This window comes from Rhinatrema bivittatum, chromosome 8 (genome assembly GCF_901001135.1).
Source record: "Rhinatrema bivittatum chromosome 8, aRhiBiv1.1, whole genome shotgun sequence".
NCBI classification, from domain to species: domain Eukaryota; kingdom Metazoa; phylum Chordata; class Amphibia; order Gymnophiona; family Rhinatrematidae; genus Rhinatrema; species Rhinatrema bivittatum.
In genome coordinates, this window is record NC_042622.1 from 9,527,724 (window position 1) to 9,546,117 (window position 18,394).

The window sequence follows — 18,394 nt, forward strand, 5'->3', positions numbered from 1 at the left end:
AGTTTTTACATTTTTTTTTCTGTTGTGTTGAAGAAAACATTTGTTTTCATCAGAACCACTGTCTCTTTTTATTTGGAGAGTTAGTTTTTTTAATGTAGGTGTAATGTGCTTGCTGTGTTAGGCCATGTCAATGCACGCAAATAAAGGTCAATTAAAGAAAAAATATATAAGGTGATACTTATTTTTTATTAGACCAACTTAATCCATGTCTTGAATAGTTTTTGGGAGTTTTTACACTTTTAGTTGTGTTATACCAAAAATCTGGACCAGAGTATCATTAACTCTATATGCCTGGAGCCATCCTACTTTAAATTCAGGGAAAAACAAAGGTATGGCTTTTCAGCCAGACCTTCCGCTCAGAGATCCTTATCCCCTTGGCCTAACTTCCTGAACTCCTAACCAGGAACTTTGTCATACACAAGAGGGGCAAATAGGAGACTCCAAGTTATAAGAAAAATGGGTTTTCTATAATGGTTCCCAATTCTTCTGTAATAAGAACATAAGAATTTGCCAAACTGGGTCAGGCCGAGAGTCCATCGAGCGCAGTATCCTGTTTCCAACAGTGGCCAGTCCAGGACACCGGTAAAAATGATGCTAGCAATAAATGTTTTTATGGGTTGTCATAAGACTTGGGAATAACTGCACGGAGCGGCAGTTGTTACTTTAAGAAGTTTACTGGCAGACTGCATGGTCCATTTGGTCCTTTTCTGCTGTCATTACTAAGTTACTATGTTACTGGGTTTACTCGTGTAAATGAGTTTTTTGAAAATTGCTACAATATATGCCATTGAACTTTCCATAGAATTTACTTGTGTAAGTGCACTTTACTCAAGTAAATGGTTTAGAAATTTGCTTTGATACTATAAGCACAATAACTCCTTTGAAAATTACCTCCTAACTCAACTTGATTAATAGCAGTTTATGGACTTCTCCTCCAGGAACTTGTCCAAATCTTTTTTTAAACCCATCTATGCTAACTTCCCTTACCACATCCTCTGGCAATGAATTCCAGAGTTTAAATGGCCATTGAGTGAAAAAGAATTTTCTCCAATTAGTTTTAAATGTGCTACTTGCTAACTTCATTGAGTGCCCCCTTGTCCTTCTATTTTCCATTGATAAGCAGGCTAATTTAACCATGCTGTCTGGGTGACATTATCCGATCATCACGGGACGGAGCTTTCTATCTGAGCTTGAAACATTGTTCCTTTACGGCTGCACGGTTCCTTTCCGCGTGTATCGAGCATTCCCTTCAGTTTCATATTTTACACGCTCTGCATGGGACATGTGGGGCCATCTCTTCTCTTTTCTCCTCAGTAAAAAATAAATTGACTAAAATGCTCAAATCAGGATTCAAATTTTGTCGATGTGGAAAAATCATGTTGCTGACCAATGGACACACATACTGTTATCTGTGCCTTGGTCTCGATCATGATCAAGTGGCCTGTGAGCACTGCAGGAGAATGTCTGTCTCTCCCATAGCTCAGCACCATCGAGCAGCAAAGGTCCATCGACTGAGAGAAGAAACATCGGGATCTTTATGCCCTGTCCCCGGCAAATGTGAGATCCACTCAGTCTTCTACAGGACTGAAGACTTCTAATCAGGGGCAGATTGCCCTATCAGGGGATTGGGCATCCCCCGGTGGGCCGGTCGCTCTAGTCACGTGGTCTCTCCTGGGCCGACCGTCAGCGGGAATCCACCCCTGCTTCTAATCCAGTTCATATGCAACTGGCATCCTTGCTGGTATCTGGATCACTTATAAAACTAATCTCTGCACCGAAGACATGCACTGAGAGCATCCACGCATGTATCTGCGCCTATGACTTCTGCGCACACAAATGCGCCGAAGACATCTGTGCACAAAAATGTGCCAGAGATGGTGCACATCGGCACCCCGAAGACATTGGTACACATCGATGTGCCGGACATATCGATTGCTTCGAAGACATCAAAGAGTTTGGCACACATCGGGGCTCCGAAGACATTGGCGCATAATGCTGCATCCCAGACAAAACGATGCAGAAGTCCAGCAAGACTCGCCATTCTCAATTGGTACAATCAAGTCCTTGTCCCACATCAGACAATGGAGTCTCATTAAACATTGAGGCACTTTCGAAGTTCATTGTTTAACCAGATCTGTCACCAAGACCTTTATTGTAGTTGTCTGATCAGGAAATGGAAGAGGAATTACCAGTAGAACTGATCTCCTCACCAGAATCCAGTCAATCCGAAGGGGAACTCTCAATGACCAAGCGTCGTCACTCCCCCTCTTTACAAGAACCCTTATAGGACAAGCCAAAACTACAACTGTCAGAACTTCCAGCGCCTAGACCTGCTACGCCAAGATAAAGTATCTTAAAAGCAGCAATACCTTTGTTTAGGGGTCACAAATCTACATCTCATTGCTCCACTAGCTCTATGCCCTTGTTGAACAAGTCTCATATAAAACCGCCTATTGGCTCTCATGGACATAAACACAGAACAGGCTTACATAAACAGGTCCAGTTGTATTGCTGGTCCTGTCCTACTTGCCAATTCATAAAGCCTGCTGGTGAATGGGCAGTGCCTCTGATATCTATGCTCCTCATCGATATAATAAAAGAACAAGAGCACAGAGAGCAAATCTGGAGGAGCTGAAGCAGACAAGAAAGGTATATTGTTGAGACCTTCACGGACACAGTAGCCAAGTCCCAAATCCAGTCTGGCAGCTCAGATGCTGCCTTGGATCATAAAGGTCTCCCAGTTGCATAGCATCACCCCTGGTGTAGGAGGACATGATCCTGTGGCAAGGACCTGCTCTCCAGGTGAGGCATTATCCTCTCACACTGAGGATGAGTCTCCCAGAGCTGCTGCCCAGGAGGGGAAGGGTTAGGTCAGCTGTCATAGTTTTGGTGATTCAATTATTAGAAATGTAGATAGCTGGGTGGCTGGTGGATGTGAGGACCACCTGGTAACTTGCCTGCCTGGTGCGAAGGTGGCGGACCTAGATAGGATTTTAGACAGTGCTGGGGAGGAGCCAGTTGTTGAGGTACATGTGGGCACCATCAACATAGGAAAATGTGGGAGGGAGGTTCCGGAAGCCAAATTTAGAATTTTAGGTAGAAAGTTGAAATCCAAAACATCCAGCGTGGCATTCTCTGAAATGCTCCCTGTTCCACGTGCAGGTCCACAGAGGCAGGCAGAGCTCCGGAGTCTCAATGCGTGGATGAGACGATGGTGCAAGGAAGAGGGATTCAGTTTTGTAAGGAACTGGACTAACTTTTGGGGAAGGGGAAGATTTTTCCAAAAGGACGGGCTCCACCTTAACCAGAGTGGAACCAGGTTGCTGGCGCTAATTTTAAAAAGGAGTCAGAGCAGCTTTTTAAACCAGAACAAGAGGGAAAGCAGACAGTCAATCAGCAGGGAAGGATACTAATGAAACAGGTGAGTTAGGGCATCCCAACAGAGAGGTTCTAATAAAAGTAAACATAGTCCATGTGCCTATAAGTCAAAAATCACCTGAGCTAAAGATTTTCAAATTTAATTGTTAATACAAACAAAAAACACACTTTGAAATGTCTGTGTGCCAATGCCAGAAGTCTAAGAAGTAAGATGGGGGAGTTAGAGTGGACAGTAGCAAATGATGAGATTGACATAATTGGCATCACAGAGACTTGGTGGAAGGAGGATAACCAATGGGGACAGTGCTATATCAGGATACAAATTATATCACAAGGATAGGAAGGATAAACTTGGTGGGGGTGTGGCACTTTATATCCAGGAGGGTATAGAGTCCAACTGGATAAAGATCATGCAAGAGACTAAATGCTCAGTAGAATCTATATGGGTAGAAATCCCATGGGTTTTGGGTAAGAGTATAGTGATAGGAATATACTACCATCCACCTGGACAAAATGGTCAGACAGATGATGAAATGATAAGAGAAATCAAGGAAGCTAACCAAATTGGTAGTGCATTAATTAATGGGAGATTTCAATTACCCCTGATAAAATACGCTGCAGGCAAAAAAATTTTTTTTTAACTTCTATGTGCAAAATCACTTTAAATTTGAGAATAGGACCATCAGAACACCCACGGTATACAAGCAAGTTAGCCTGAATTTTAACCGCTATGGGTCATATAATCATCTGTCCAAATTTATCCAAAGTCTCTCTTTTTATTAACAAAAATATTTTTAATTTTTAATTTTTTATAAAAGATGTAGAACTGTACTTCCCTTATTCATTGATGGCGCTATCGCGCTTAGATGATCCGATTTGTCAATGCCAGTCCAGTCCGACGTACGTTTCGCAGGGCTGCTGCTTCAGGGACTGTTGTCGACGTGGTTCTCCTGTGATACCTTCTGAGAAGTCTAAATGATTATGTCCACATAATATTCAATCCTTAGATTTCACTCCAGTCCTTAAATTATACTCTAAAGGTCTCCCAGTTGCATAGCATGGCTTGGGATTGCAAGGTTGAATCTGTTCTCTGGTGTAATCGTCAAAAGCCTGTTGCAGGCCCTGTCTGTGCAGGCGGTTGTGGACGGGCAGGCCTGGATTGTCTGGCTTGAGATCGCTGAGTTGGCCTGGTGGATCTACCTCTATTTGTTGGTTGGTAGTACTTGCGTGGCCTGTAGTAAGAGCGTCTCACATCTCTTCATGGAGGACGACGAGAAGGTTGACTAGCAGGTTTTTGTGGGGTTTGAGACAGTTGTTTTAGTGTCTCAGTGTGATCCTTGAGCTGTTGAACAGCTTCTTGAATTTTATCTCCAAAGAGATTGTCACCAAGACAGGGAAGGTCAACAAGCTTATCTTGTACCTCAAGCCTGAGGTCAGATGCCTTGAGCCAGGCCCACCGGCGAGCAGTGATTCCCGCTGCTGCTGTTCTTGAAGCGGTTTCGAAGTTATCATAAACTGTTCTCACTTCGTGTTTTCCTGCCTCAAGACCTTTTGATATAATTGCTTGAGCAGGCTCTTGGAATTGAGTGGGTAAGGAAGTGATGAATTGTTCCATCTGTTTCCAGAGATTTCTCTGGTGTTGAGTTAATATGCAGAGATTTTAGTACTCAGCATGGAACTCTGGTAAATCTTCTTACCCATTGTGTCCAGGAACCTGTGCTCCCTGCCTGGTGGGATGGAGGAGTGTGGGCGCACGCGTTTAGATTTCTTCTGTGCTGATTCCACAACGACAGACTGATGGGGCAATTGTTGTTTGTGGTACCCAGGAGCTGGTTGAACTATGTAGGTGGTTTCTACTCTTTTGTTTACTGCAGGTATGGAAGCTGGGTGTTCCCAGATTCTTTTCTGAAGGTCCAGTAAAACTTCATGTACAGGTATTGCCAGTACCTGTTTGGGTGGATCCACAAACTGTAATACTTCGAGAGTTTGTGCTCTTGTATCCTCATCAGCAGTCAATTTAAATGGAATGGAATCAGACATAGTTTGTATGAAGGATGAGAAGGAAAGATCTTCTGGAGGTGACTTCTTTCTTCGGTCAGAAGAAGAAGGATTGGACATGAACTCCTCTGAGGAAAATTGAGAGGGTTCATCATCCCAGGAGTCTTCTGATTCTTCTCTATAAGTTGTTTGAGTTGTTGGTGCTGGTGGGGCTTGCAGCCCTGAAGGTCCAGGTTGTGGATCATCGAGGAAAAAATCAGCAGATGCCTGTCTTTTTGTGATAGGTGGCAATTTGTCGATGACTTTTTGGTATCTTTGTAGGAGGCGATGGTAAAATGCCTCATCCTGCACCTCCTCTGGTGGATCCGGTGGTGGCAGGGATGCTGTCGTTTGGATCATTGAGTTAGTAGCCTCGGTGTGGTAGTTATAGTACCCGTCGAGGATCTTGGGAGAAAAGACATTGTTGTCATCGGTGTTATCACCGGCATAGATGTTGTAGGAAGAAGCATCGGCATTGATACTGACGGTGAAGGTATCTGCATCGCTGGCAGAGCCATCGGCATCAATGTTAAAGGCATCGATACGGAGGGTATCTGCATCAACCCGGAGGTCGGCATCGACAGGCCTGTCGGAAGTTGTTGCTCTTGTAGAGCTTGGAAAACAGCTTGTCTAATAAATGTAGACAATTCAAGCTGTGGTGTATGCGATGGTAGTGTAATGGCCATCGATGACATCGGTGACGGCAAAGGCCCAACCACCGGCGTGTCCTGGTTTTTAGACTGCTTCGGCATCGACTCGTCCTGGGACACCAATGCGGACGATGATCGATGGCGATGTTTGGTTTTGGATCGTTCTGTCGACTTTGTAGAGAGTACAGACGATGGCGAGGATGACCGATCCCCTGATCCATTCGGACGCGGTTTTTTAAGTAAAACTTTCTTTGTTGCTCCAGCCGGAGACTACCTCGGTGCTTTTGAGGGAGAAGGAATTAGCTGAAGAGAAAATAGGTGTTCCATCTTCTCTTGCCTGGCCTTTCGTCCTTTGACCGTCATTTCTGCACATTTGGTGCAGATACTGACATCATGTTGTTCCCCGAGGCACATTACACACTCCGAATGCGGATCGGTGATAGACATATTTCGGTTGCAGACTGGGCATTTTTTGAAACCGGTCGCCATGTTCAATCGACGGCCGTCGATGAACGAGCGGGTGTGTGTGTGTGTGTGTGTAAGAAAACATTTTCGGCCGAAAATTCTTTTAAAACGAGAGTACTCACCAGCCGGCGAGGTAGAGATTTTCCCCATGACAGAGAATATTTTATTAAATGACTTTTCAGTCAAGAGAGAGATTCCCAACGGTAGGGCTATCGGTCCGCGGTGCGAACAGCAGCGCGGAAAAGTGAAGACTAAAGAGACACACCTGTGGCAGAGAATATCATAGCATGCTGGGCATGCTCAGTGGCCTCACAGGGCCAGTCAAAAGTTTCTAAAAACTTTGACAGAAAGCTTTTCCGCCTGGGCTCCGTTCGGTGACGTCACCCATATGTGAGGACTAGCATCCTGCTTGTCCTGGGATAAATCTATATATTCTTTAATTAATCTTATAAAAAATAAAGTAAATAGCAAACATATACAGGTGATAAATATAATATATTGAAAATTACTCAGACAATTGTGAGAACTGTCTTATTGAGGAATTTTCAATATATTTGTGTTTAATCACTTGTGTATATTTGCATTATTATTTTTATAAGATTGATGAAAGACTATATAAATGTATGTTTTGATGAGCTGATAATACATAACTGTCCTCTCAGGTCACGTGTGATTTTATAGATTATTTTGAGAGAATTTAAATTGTCCTTTGTATATATTTGCTTCTTGTTTGACGCAACTGCAACATCACTTTCTGCTTTGACAGCAGGGGGGGAAAAATGGGAATTGGGGGTACTGATACGCGGATATTAGGAAAAAAAGTACAGGACAGCTTCTACAGCCAAATCCAAAAGCAAAGCATGCTCAGCTAGTATAGTCTAATTATCAAGAAGGTTGCTCACCCCGTAAAAATATTGCTAGTTGTAATTTTTGTTATGGGTTTGACAGTTACTTAGTTTCAATTGTAAATATTACTAACTTTAACATAAGGCTTGGGGGTTAACCTGCACGGAGAGGCAGTTACTACCCTTAATAGAAGCATGGGGTAACCTTTACAGAATAGTAGTTATTACCATAAGAAACTTGCTGGATAGACTGGATGGAACACTTGGTCTTGTTCTGTTGTCTTTACTATGTTACTATGTAGTGCTGATTTAAGCATTTTTGTTCTAATGTTCTTTCAATTTATTTTTAGTTCTGGTGTGAACCAAAATGTACGTTTGGGGTTTTTGATTTGGCAGACTTTTAACATTAATAGCTGCTTTGAGATCTTCATTCCGCAAATCCACTAATAAAGGTAGTAGTGGTGTGTGAGCCAGGATCTGGCTTTCTGAGCATTTGTGATAGGGGTTCTGAGCTTTTATACTAGAACAATCTCCTTTTTAAAGGTTAGCGCCAGCAGTCTGGTTCCACTCTGGTTAAGGTGGAGACCTTTGGAAAAGGCTCCCCCTTCCCCAAAAGGTTCCCCAGTTATTTACAAAACTGAATCCCTCTTCCTTGCACCATCGTCTCATCCACGCATTGAGACTCCGGAGCTCTGCCTGCCTCTGGGGACCTGCACGTGGAACAGGGAGCATTTCAGAGAATGCTACCCTGGAGGTTCTGGATTTAAGCTTTCTACCTAAGAGCCTAAATTTGGCTTCCAGAACCTCCCTCCCACATTTTCCTATGTTGTTGGTGCCCACATGTACCACGACAGCCGGCTCCTCCCCAGCACTGTCTATAATCCTATCTAGGTGGCGCGTGAGGTCCGCCACCTTCGCACCAGGCAGGCAAGTTACCAGGCAGTCCTCACGCCCACCAGCCACCCAGCTATCTACATTCCTAATAATCGAATCACCAACTATGACGGCCGACCTAACCCTTCCCTCCTGGGCAGTAGCCCTGGGAGACTTAATCTCTGTGCGAGAGGACAATGCATCACCTGGAGAGCAGGTCCTTGCTACAGGTTCACTTCATGCTGCACCACTTAGATGCTGTCCAACCAGGAGACCTTCCAGGGCTGCCAGACTGGAGTTGGACTTGACTAAAATAAACATGAGGGAAGTATGTCTAACTGGTTACAACAACAAAAAAACCTCAGACCCTTAAAAGACATAAAAGATAGGATAGGCTAGGCAAAAAAGATACTAGCCACTTAAACGCCATGGGGACCTTAAGGGCAACGCCTTCTGTTCACATAGCCCAAGTTCATGGCTCGGAATACATATTGGATTCTAAGCTGCCCATGGAAGGTCAAGTCCCATCAGTAGATAAACTGACTTTCTTTCAAATATGTCGTCCTTTCCTTAATGGGTTTGCCTTTGCTGCAATCATTCATATGATTTCACCCCTGGACTACTGAAACTCACTGTTCACAAGGATCACCAAAAAAATCATTCAACACCAACTCATTCAAAATGCTGCAGTTCAGATACTACAGAAAATGGGAAAATTTGAAAGGATGAGCCCAATAATCTTCCAATATTCTTTATCAAGCCAACTTCAGAATTGTGGTACTAATTTTTAAAGCCCTCAAAGGATGTGCACCGCTGTACCTCCGTAATCGCTTCACCCCCAGTACAGGTCTTGCTCTGTAGACTTGCTGCCACAAACCCCCAAAGATACACGCCTGGAAAGAGCTTTCTGAGGATACGTTCCAATCCAACGGAACTCCTTGCCATTAAATATTAGGCTAGCTCCAAGCTTACACCTCCTCCCAGCTTGTCCTGAAATGGGAACAAAGCTAGCCCATCAAGATGCACCTTCTGACTCCTAGAAATCCATTTTGTTTTTATATGTAGCAAACTACTCCTAGCCACCTCATTTCTTCTCCTTTTACAATTACTTATTGTCCCTTATTCCAGACATTACTCTAAGTACTTTAAATTCTGGATTCCCTTTACCTTTTTCTTCTTCCTTTGCTGTTACCTATGGTGCCTTATTTCAGAGACTACCTCCAGGTGTATATTTCAAAATATATGTACTTTGATGTATAACCAACACATTTTAAGATGCTTTGAGTTCATTTTAGTTGGAAAAGCATAAGAACATAAGAAATTACAATACTGGGTCAGACCAAGGGTCCATCAAACCCAGCATCCTGTTTCTAACCATGGACAATCCAAGTCACAAGTACCTGGCAAGTACCCAAAAACTAAGTATATCCCATGCTACTGATGCTAGTAATAGCAGAGGCTATTCCCTAAGTAAACTTGATTAATAGCATTAATGGACTTCTCCAAGAACTTATCCAAAACCTTTTTAAACCCAGCTACACTAACTGCACTAACCACATCCTCTGCAAAAAATTCCAGAGCTTAATTGTGCATTGAGTGAAAAGAATTTTCTCCAATTAGTTTTAAATGTGCTACTTACTAGCTTCATGGCGTGCCCCCTAGTCCTTCTGTTATCCAAAAGAGTAAATAATCGATTCACATTTACCCATTCTAGACCTCTCATTTCCCCCCCTCAGCCGTCTCTTCTCCAAGCTGAAAAGTCCTAACCTCTTTAGTCTTTCCTCATAGGGGAGTTGTTCCATCCCCTTTATCATTTTGGTCGCTCTTCTCTGTACCTTCTCCATCGCAATTATATCTTTTTTGAGATGCGGCGACCAGAATTGTACACAGTATTCAAGGTGCGGTCTCACCATGGAGCGATACAGAGGCATTATGACATTTTCCGTTTTATTCACCATTCCCTTTCTAATAATTCCCAACATTCTGTTTGCTTTTTTGACTGTCGCAGCACACTGAGCCGACGATTTCAATGTGTTATCCACTATGATGCCTAGATCTCTTTCTTGGGTGGTAGCTCCTAATATGGAACCCAACATCGTGTAACTACAGCAAGGGTTATTTTTCCGTATATGCATCACCTTGCACTTGTCCACATTAAATTTCATCTGCCATTTGGATGCCCAATCTTTCAAGGTCCTCCTGTAATGTATCACAATCTGCTTGTGATTTAACTAATCTGAATAATTTTGTATCATCCGCAAATTTGAAAACCTCGCTTGTCGTATTCCTTTCCAGATCATTTATAATTGAGAGAAATGATGATGAATATGTACTTGAGCTCTGTATATTTAACAGCTTTTGATGAGGTTTGTTTGTTTTATTTTTCTATTTCCTCTCTGATTGTTAGCACCAGCAAATGTCCGCAGTCTTCAGGATCTGGCTCGTATTACTATCCGAGGAACTATTAAAAAAATAATCAATCACGAAGCATCGAGCAAATGTGGAAATGGGCTCAAAAACCCACCTAGATTTAAGCGACGACGAGTCCGCCGCCGCCGCATGGAAACCATTGTCTTTTTAGACAAGGAGGTGTTTGCCAGCCGCATCCCAAATCCATTTGATGATAACAACAACTGTGAGGAAGCAGAAGAGGAAAAAAGAGAAGAGGAGGAAAAGACTGTTCCTGAACTGAAGCCAGACCCTCCTGTAAACTATTTGAGAGAGAAAATCTTGAGTCTGCCTCTCCCAGACCCGCTGAAGTATTACCTACTTTATTACAGGGAGAAGTGAGAGGCTGTGATGTATGGCAAAAAATGTTTCTAGCGCTTAACAGCTGTACGCCACTCGCTTGCCTGTTAACGTGACCACTCATGGTAGGAGGTTGTCTGGCTGGGAAGGGCGGCTGCTGCATATTTATAAAGATACATTTTCAGGGGGTTCCTTTCTTTTCAATCCTGTTCTGTTGCCTGCATCCCACAGCAGGAATTTTATTTTAGGCGAAAACTGTTTGGCTGTTAATTCAAACTGTAGACTAACTGGAGTCCCAATTTTACTGAAAGCAAAATAGTGAGAAGCCTAGAAACCCATGAGGCACACATTTACCCAGACATCAGCACCTCAGCCATATGAGCAGCTGTACCACAAGTGGTATACGTTACCTTTTTAATGGGCAGGAGAGATATGGCCAGTCTTTCTTTTACGCATTGCTTCTTCCAAAAATCTGCAAAAAGCACAATTTTTGCAAACAGAGAAAATCCGATTTTGGCATTGTCTAGAGGAGTATAAAGATGAGTTTACTTTTTATTGATGTCCCTCAGATTAGCCTTAAAAGTAACTTTTCCAAGATGGAGATATGGTCAGTGTATTTTCCTTGCCCAGTTCCCATTTTGTTTAAAAAAAAAAAAAATCAAGCTCTGCTAAGAGATGTAGAATTTGGATGGTGTTAAGTGTGATGTGAGAGGAAGAATGTGTGTTCTAGGCAGAACAGGACTTCTAGATGTAGAAATGTCATACTGTTTCCTTCTCTTCATAGAAAGGAATAAGATCTTGTGTTTTACATGTGCTGTTTTTAAATTTAGAATTGCAGAATGTTAGAAATAAGAGTCCCAGGAAAGTAGGAGATCGCATGTATGTAACAGTAATGCATACAGGGACGTTGCTGACGGAACGCAGAGTGCTGTCACTCTGCAAAATCAGCTGCAAATTTGTTGATTTGAAAGAGTACCAAGCTGAAGAATGGTCCAGGAATCTGACTTCAGTGCTTCTCACTGCAGCATTTTATGCTTCACTTCATGCCTGTAACAAAGGACTTCACGAATCTGAGGATTGTGTAGCTCATGTTATCATGGGCCTAAATTTGCAAGCATACATGTTGCATTTGTTTTGTTTTTATTGACAGGTTAAGTGATTGCTTTGAATAGTTTTTCTTGTACAGAGACTTTCTGGCCTGTAATTTCACTTGGGCCTTCAGGTTCTAATCTTTACTACCAAGTCTTCCTGTTGTGAAGAGTGGGAGAGATTTATATTTTTATTTCCAGAATGGGAAACTGTGTTTTCCAAACAAGGTTACATAATCAAATATAACCACAGCAAGTAGAAACGGAAGGGTAATAGCTTTGGGGGTAATTTTCAAAAGGATTTATGCATTTAAAGCTGGGCTTTTGAAAATTACCCTCTTAGTGTACCACGGAATGAGGACTGTTAACTAGATTACCTTGCTAAGATAGCTTGCCCGGTTCTTTGTGTTTCTCTTGAATGCATTGGCGTTGAATTGCTTGATCCAGACTTCCTTGTCATGTGGAATGAATGAACCAGGATATGTAGTATGTAGTCAGTCCGCTGTTACTTGAACAAAAGCATTTGTCATCTTCCCCCCAATGCAAGATTCTAGTGGAAAGCTAAACTGAAGACTCTTTGAGTTGATTGCAATGAGTAGTTTCTTCTAAATAGGTGAAATGGTTTTCTTCAAGCGATGATAAAATAAAATCTGGTTGTTTCAATATAGAGTTGGCTAATGAAAGTGATGTGAGATATGTTTGTGCTTGCACTTGGACATTGTTAGTTCTCCTACATTCCTAGTCCATGGTCTTTCTGTCCAACAGCAGAAATCGATTTCTGATGGTCACACCATCTAGGACAGTTTGTGGCATAAGACTACCAAAACACTTTGTAAACTGTCCTCAGGCCTTTGTCCATCTTTGTGCTCTCTTGAGATTTTCACATTGTCTGTTGCCATTAATAGCTAAAACTTAGGTGCTGATAAACATTAACAGTCCCATCAGTGTCTTTGGATTAAATTGCAAGACCCCCTACCCATGTGACCAATGACCAACAGTTTAGAATGTAGTCTTTGATTTCTTCTGTACTTATTGATCATGGAGAAGGCGGTCAGAGTTGCCTTTGTCTTCCTCATTCGACTGCCTTATCCTCTGAAAGTTAGTGATCCCACGATTGGATGTGAAAGGCTGGAATTGACCCAACATTTAAGGGCTGGCAAGATAGATATGCTACAACTAACTGGGCTCAGTACAAACCATTTTAGAAAGCTGTACTAGGCCCATCAGACTGAGGAAGTCCAGTGGCCTGCCTTTCTCTTTTAGCACAAAGAAGCACTGATGTAGGGTGGCTCATTAAAACATGTACTATTTTCCATCATCTTTTTTTCCCCTAGATTGTCAAATTTTGATGTCAAAGGCAAAGGAGGTCATACAATTGATGTAACTGTGACATTTCTGGTAGCTTACAGTGTGTATAGATGGTTTCCCTATCTGTATGTACTCGTATTGTGGTTTAGTGCTTGTACCCTTTTTTGTATTGCTTGCCCTTGACTGAAATATAAGCTGCTTTTCTTCCTACCATTGTTGGACTTGACTGTGATATTCTGCCTTTGAAAAGTTTGTGACTTTATTATACTTCTTACAGAGTTGGATGAAAAAGAATAACGTGCAGTAAATGTAGAGCAAGACTATAAACGTTGGCAATCTTTGATAAATGAAGTGGTTCAGAAAAGAGTGAATTTTATCAGGATTTCTTGCTACAAAGATCATTGAGAAATATTTGTATTTACCTGTGGCCACAAGAGGTCACTCGTCAGCTTTTACACTACCAATTGGATTCATTCCAAAAGCCCAGTTCAACTTTGTTTTTACCCAGTTCAGGACAAAAGTAGGATATGTGCATACTGCAAGCAAATGTATGGTTTCTAAGGTCACATTAAAAATAACTTTCCACCTAAAACTTGGGTGTCATCTTTCCAGCTAATGCAGCCAGAAGGGATTCCCAAAGTTTGAATTTGGGAGAAAGCTTCATCCACTCAGCTAGGAAAATTGCAATAAGCACCCTTGTCTTTTGTTTGTTTGGGATTTTAGTCATTGTTTTGTTTTGGTAGAAAAGTTTGTGACCTGCTGCAGCAGGAAGAGCAGATTTTTGTTTAAAATCTTGTAATGCCATTTTCCTCTACCTTCTGCTTCACCAGTCCCAAAACTATGTCACACTTAGAACTAATTCAGCCGCTGCATAGATGTTTTTTGAATTTCAGCACATTTTAATCTGAAAGATATTTAGTTATGTTTTCAGCCTATTTACTATTCTGCTGTATTGAGCTATGCTCCTGCGGATGTTTGCTCCTGCAGTGAAGCGTGCTCTGATAGCATTATTGTTAGCACTGCTCCCTTTCCATGGTCTTAGGTTGAGGACAACAGCTGTCTTCGTACCAGTATTTTAGCAACGTTTTTAAAGTTTATCACTTACTTTGTAAGCTGCTTGCTTTTCTCACAGCCTTGAGCTTTGTTTAAAGCTTTAATGATGTCTGAGAAAATTCGCCACTGTGGTGTGTGCAGCTCCAAACGCTTGTCAGCTGAAGAGGTCTTTGCTCAGTTTGCCACAGTAAATCCGATTCGCCTGAATTACCTAAAACTATTTCTGCTGCAAATAAATTTTCGTCGGTAGAGGGGTCAGGTAAGCAAAATGTTTCCCCCAGAGCAAATTCAGTTTCACTGCCGTTCCAACTACTGATATGGAGAGAGCGGCCATTTTGAAGGACTCAACCAGAGCATAGTCATCAAAAGCGGGGCCTTCATTAAATCAGGGACCTCCGAAATTGCTACCAGCCTTTGATTTTCCTCAGATCAAGAAGTCCCTAGCACTAGTGCTAGTTCTTTTTCACCTGATTTTTTTTTCAAATTTCTACATCAGGCTTTTCATACCTTGCAGGGGCAACATGCTAACAGTGCAGATCAAGGAGGGAGTGACATTTTACATTCTGAGGATTTTAAGCCTCAAAAGAGAGAGAGATTTGATTCAGAGGAGACTGAAACAAACTCTCTGGATTTTGATTGTCCCTCTTATTTAAGATTAGAGGATGAGAGATGTGGTAGTACTCTGGATTCTTTAGAAGAAGGTGAAATCCATTCAGGAGAAGATGAGGAAGAGCAGATCAGATTACTTCATAAAGAGGAGATGTCAGCAATAATTTTGCAGGTTATTTCTGTATTATGTTTAGAAGAGCAAAAATGTGAGGAGACACCCATTTTGGATCCATTTGGGAAGTACATGGAAAGACAGGTTCTGCTTTTCCACTTCACCTAGAAATTGAATCTATGATTCTATTTGAGTGGGAATCACCCAAAGTGGGTTTTAGATGTCTAAGAATCTTTTAATAAGTTATATCCTATGCCACCAAAGTTAGTAGATCGTCTTTTTCAACAACCAAAGGAGGATGCTATGGTTGCTGCAGTTGCCAGGAAGACTACTATTCCTGTGGAAGGGAATGCAACTCTTGGATGCACAGGATAGGAAACTGGAGTCAGTACTTAAGCATCTATTTTCTGCAAGTTCTTTTCTGCTTCATAGAAATGACGGCAGAAGAAGACCAAATGGCCCATCCAGTCTGTCCAGCAAGCTTCCACACTTTTTTTTTTCTCTCTCTCTCTTATACTTATCTGTTACTCTTGGCCTTTAGTAACCTTCTAGTTCTATTTCCCTTCCACCTCTTTCCCCCCCCCCCCCCCTGCTATTAATGTACCTTTTGGTTCTATATCCCTTCCACCCCCACCATTAGTATAACCTTTTGGTTCTATTTCCCTTCCACCCCTGCCATTAATGTAGAGAGCAGTGCTGGAACTGCTTCTAAGTGAAGTATCTAGCTTAATTGGTTAGGGGTAGTAACTGCAGCAATAAGCAAGCTGCTCCCACGCTTATTTGTTTACCCAGCCTGTGCAATTCAGTCCTTGTTAGTTGATATCTGAATATAAATCCACTTTTCTTCATTTCCCCCTGCCGTTGAAGCAGAGAGCTTCTCTGGATATGTATTGAAAGTGAAGTATCAGGCTTAATTGATTCAGGGTAGTAACTGCTGTAGCATGCAAGCTACACCCATGCTTATTTGTTTACCCAGACTGTCGAATTCAGTCCTTGTTGGTTGTTGTCAGAATATAAAAAAAATAATCTTTTCTTTATTCCCCCTGCCATTGAAGCAGAGAGCAACACTGGGTATGCATTGAAAGTGAAGCATCAGGCTTGTTTGGTTTGGGGTAGTAACCGCCGTAACAAGTAAGCTACTCCCCGCATTTTTTGTGAATGCAAATCCTTTTTTTCACATTTCTTCTTGTTGTTGAAGCATAGAGCACTGTCGGAGTCGCATTTACCATGTGTATGTCTATTGAATAAGGGTATTATCTCCAGGTAGTAGCAGTCTTTCCCGCAAGCCTCCCTCTCTTCCTTCACATCCTCTAGACTTTATGGATCCACAGTGTTTATCCCACGTCCCTTTGAAATCCTTCACAGTTTTAGTCTTCACCACTTCCTCCGGAAGGGCTTTCCAGGCATCGACCACCCTCTCCGTGAAGAAATACTTCCTGATATTGGTTCAGAGTCTTCCTCCTTGGAGCTTCAAATTGTGACCCTGGTTCTGCTGATTTTTTTCCAATGGAAAAGGTTTGTCGTCTTTGGATCATTAAAACCTTTCAAGTATCTGAAAGTCTGTATCATATCACCTCTGTTCCTCCAGGGTATACATATTTAGATTCTTCAATCTCTCCTCATAAGTCATTCGATGAAGATCATCTACCTTTCTGGTCGCCCTTCTCTGGACCGCCTCCATCCTGTCTCTGTCCCTTCAGAGATACGGTCTCCAGAACTGAGCACAGTACTCCACGTGAGGCCTCACCAAGGCCCTATACAAGGGGATAATCACTTCCCTTTTCTTTACTCAATATTCCTCTCTCTATGCAGCCCAGCATTCTTCTGGCTTTAGCTATTGCCTTGTCACATTGTTTCCCCGACTTCAGATCATTTGACACTATCACCCCAAGGTCTCTCTCCTGCTCCATGCATATCAGCCCTTCACCCCCCATCGAATACAGTTCTTTTGGATTTCCGCACCCCATATGCATGACTCTGCACTTCTTGGCATTGAATCTCAGCTGCCATATATTTCACCACTCTTCCAGCTTCCTTAAATCCCGTCTCATTCTCTCCACTCCTTCTGGCGTGTCCACTCTGTTGCAGATCTTAGTGTCATCCGCAAAAAGACAAACCTTACCTTCTATCTTGTCGCTCACATAGATATTGAACAGAATCGGTCCCAACACCGATCCTTGCGGCACTCCGCTTAACACCGCTCTCTCTTCAGAGTAAGTTCCATTTACCATCACACGTTGTCTTCTGTCCGTCAACATCACACATTGTCTTCTGTCTGTCAAGGGGCAGTTTGTGCTAGTTATGTTTCCAGATCTTTGCTTTATTGAATTCAACAATTATCTGAGTTAAAGTACTGCAAAACTAGAATCCACTATAGCTTACTTATCTGATGCATTATATGATATAATCAGGCTGCTAGGTCATTATCTCTCTCTGTGGGAGCTAGATGTCTTCTGTGGCTAAGAAACTGGTTTGCAGATTCTTGGTCTAAGTCTAGACTTTCACATTTGTCTTTTAAGGGTAAATACCTTTTTGGTGAGGAATTGGATTGTCTGATAAGAGATCTGGGAGATCCAAAATTACAGAGGATACCAGAGGTCAAAGCCTGGGTAAGTTTTCGTCCATACTGGGCTCATCCTCAATTTATGGAAACAAAAAGATTTAGACCTGTTAGGAAAGATACCCCTCCGTTCTCAAAGGGTAAAAGCAGGTCCCAGCTTTTTCAAGGAGCAAGAAGACCAAGAAGCGATATCACTCGAATCCCCAGTACTTCACAGAATACGCAATGAGGCCCAAGGGATTCATTCTCTAGGGGAGCCTATAGGTGGCAGGTTACAGGGTTTTTCCAGGGAATGGATCCAGATTACCTCAGACCAATGCGTTTTGGATATAATCCAAAATGGTTACACTCCAAAATTAAAAAGGATGGTAAGAGATCATTTTGTGGTTTCATCTTCCCGTTCTCCAAACAAGATTGCCGCAATTCATGGGACATTGAACAAATTGATTCAGTTGCAAGCAATTCACCAGGTTCCAATAAAGTAACATCAAAAGGAGCTACTATTCAATTTATTTTGAGATTCCAAAGAAGGATGGTTCTTTTAGACCCATTTTGGATCTAAAAGGTGTGAATCAGAATATACATATCCCTCATTTTTATATGGAATTTCTGCGAACGGTTATTGCTTCTGTTCGCAAAGGCGAGTTTTGAACGTCTCTCGAATTAAA

The 18,394-nt window shown here is 42.1% G+C and overlaps 1 protein-coding gene across 1 annotated transcript in view; it reads left to right on the forward strand.

The window, feature by feature from the left end:
* PCMTD2 (protein-L-isoaspartate (D-aspartate) O-methyltransferase domain containing 2) overlaps positions 1 to 13,602 on the forward strand; it is a 40,677-nt gene extending 27,075 nt beyond the window's left edge. Inside the window, 1 exon segment of the mRNA XM_029611939.1 lies at positions 10,656 to 13,602. Coding sequence (XP_029467799.1) covers positions 10,656 to 11,038 — 383 coding nt within the window. The 3' untranslated portion in view covers positions 11,039 to 13,602.
* Positions 13,603 to 18,394: the final 4,792 nt, after the last annotated feature.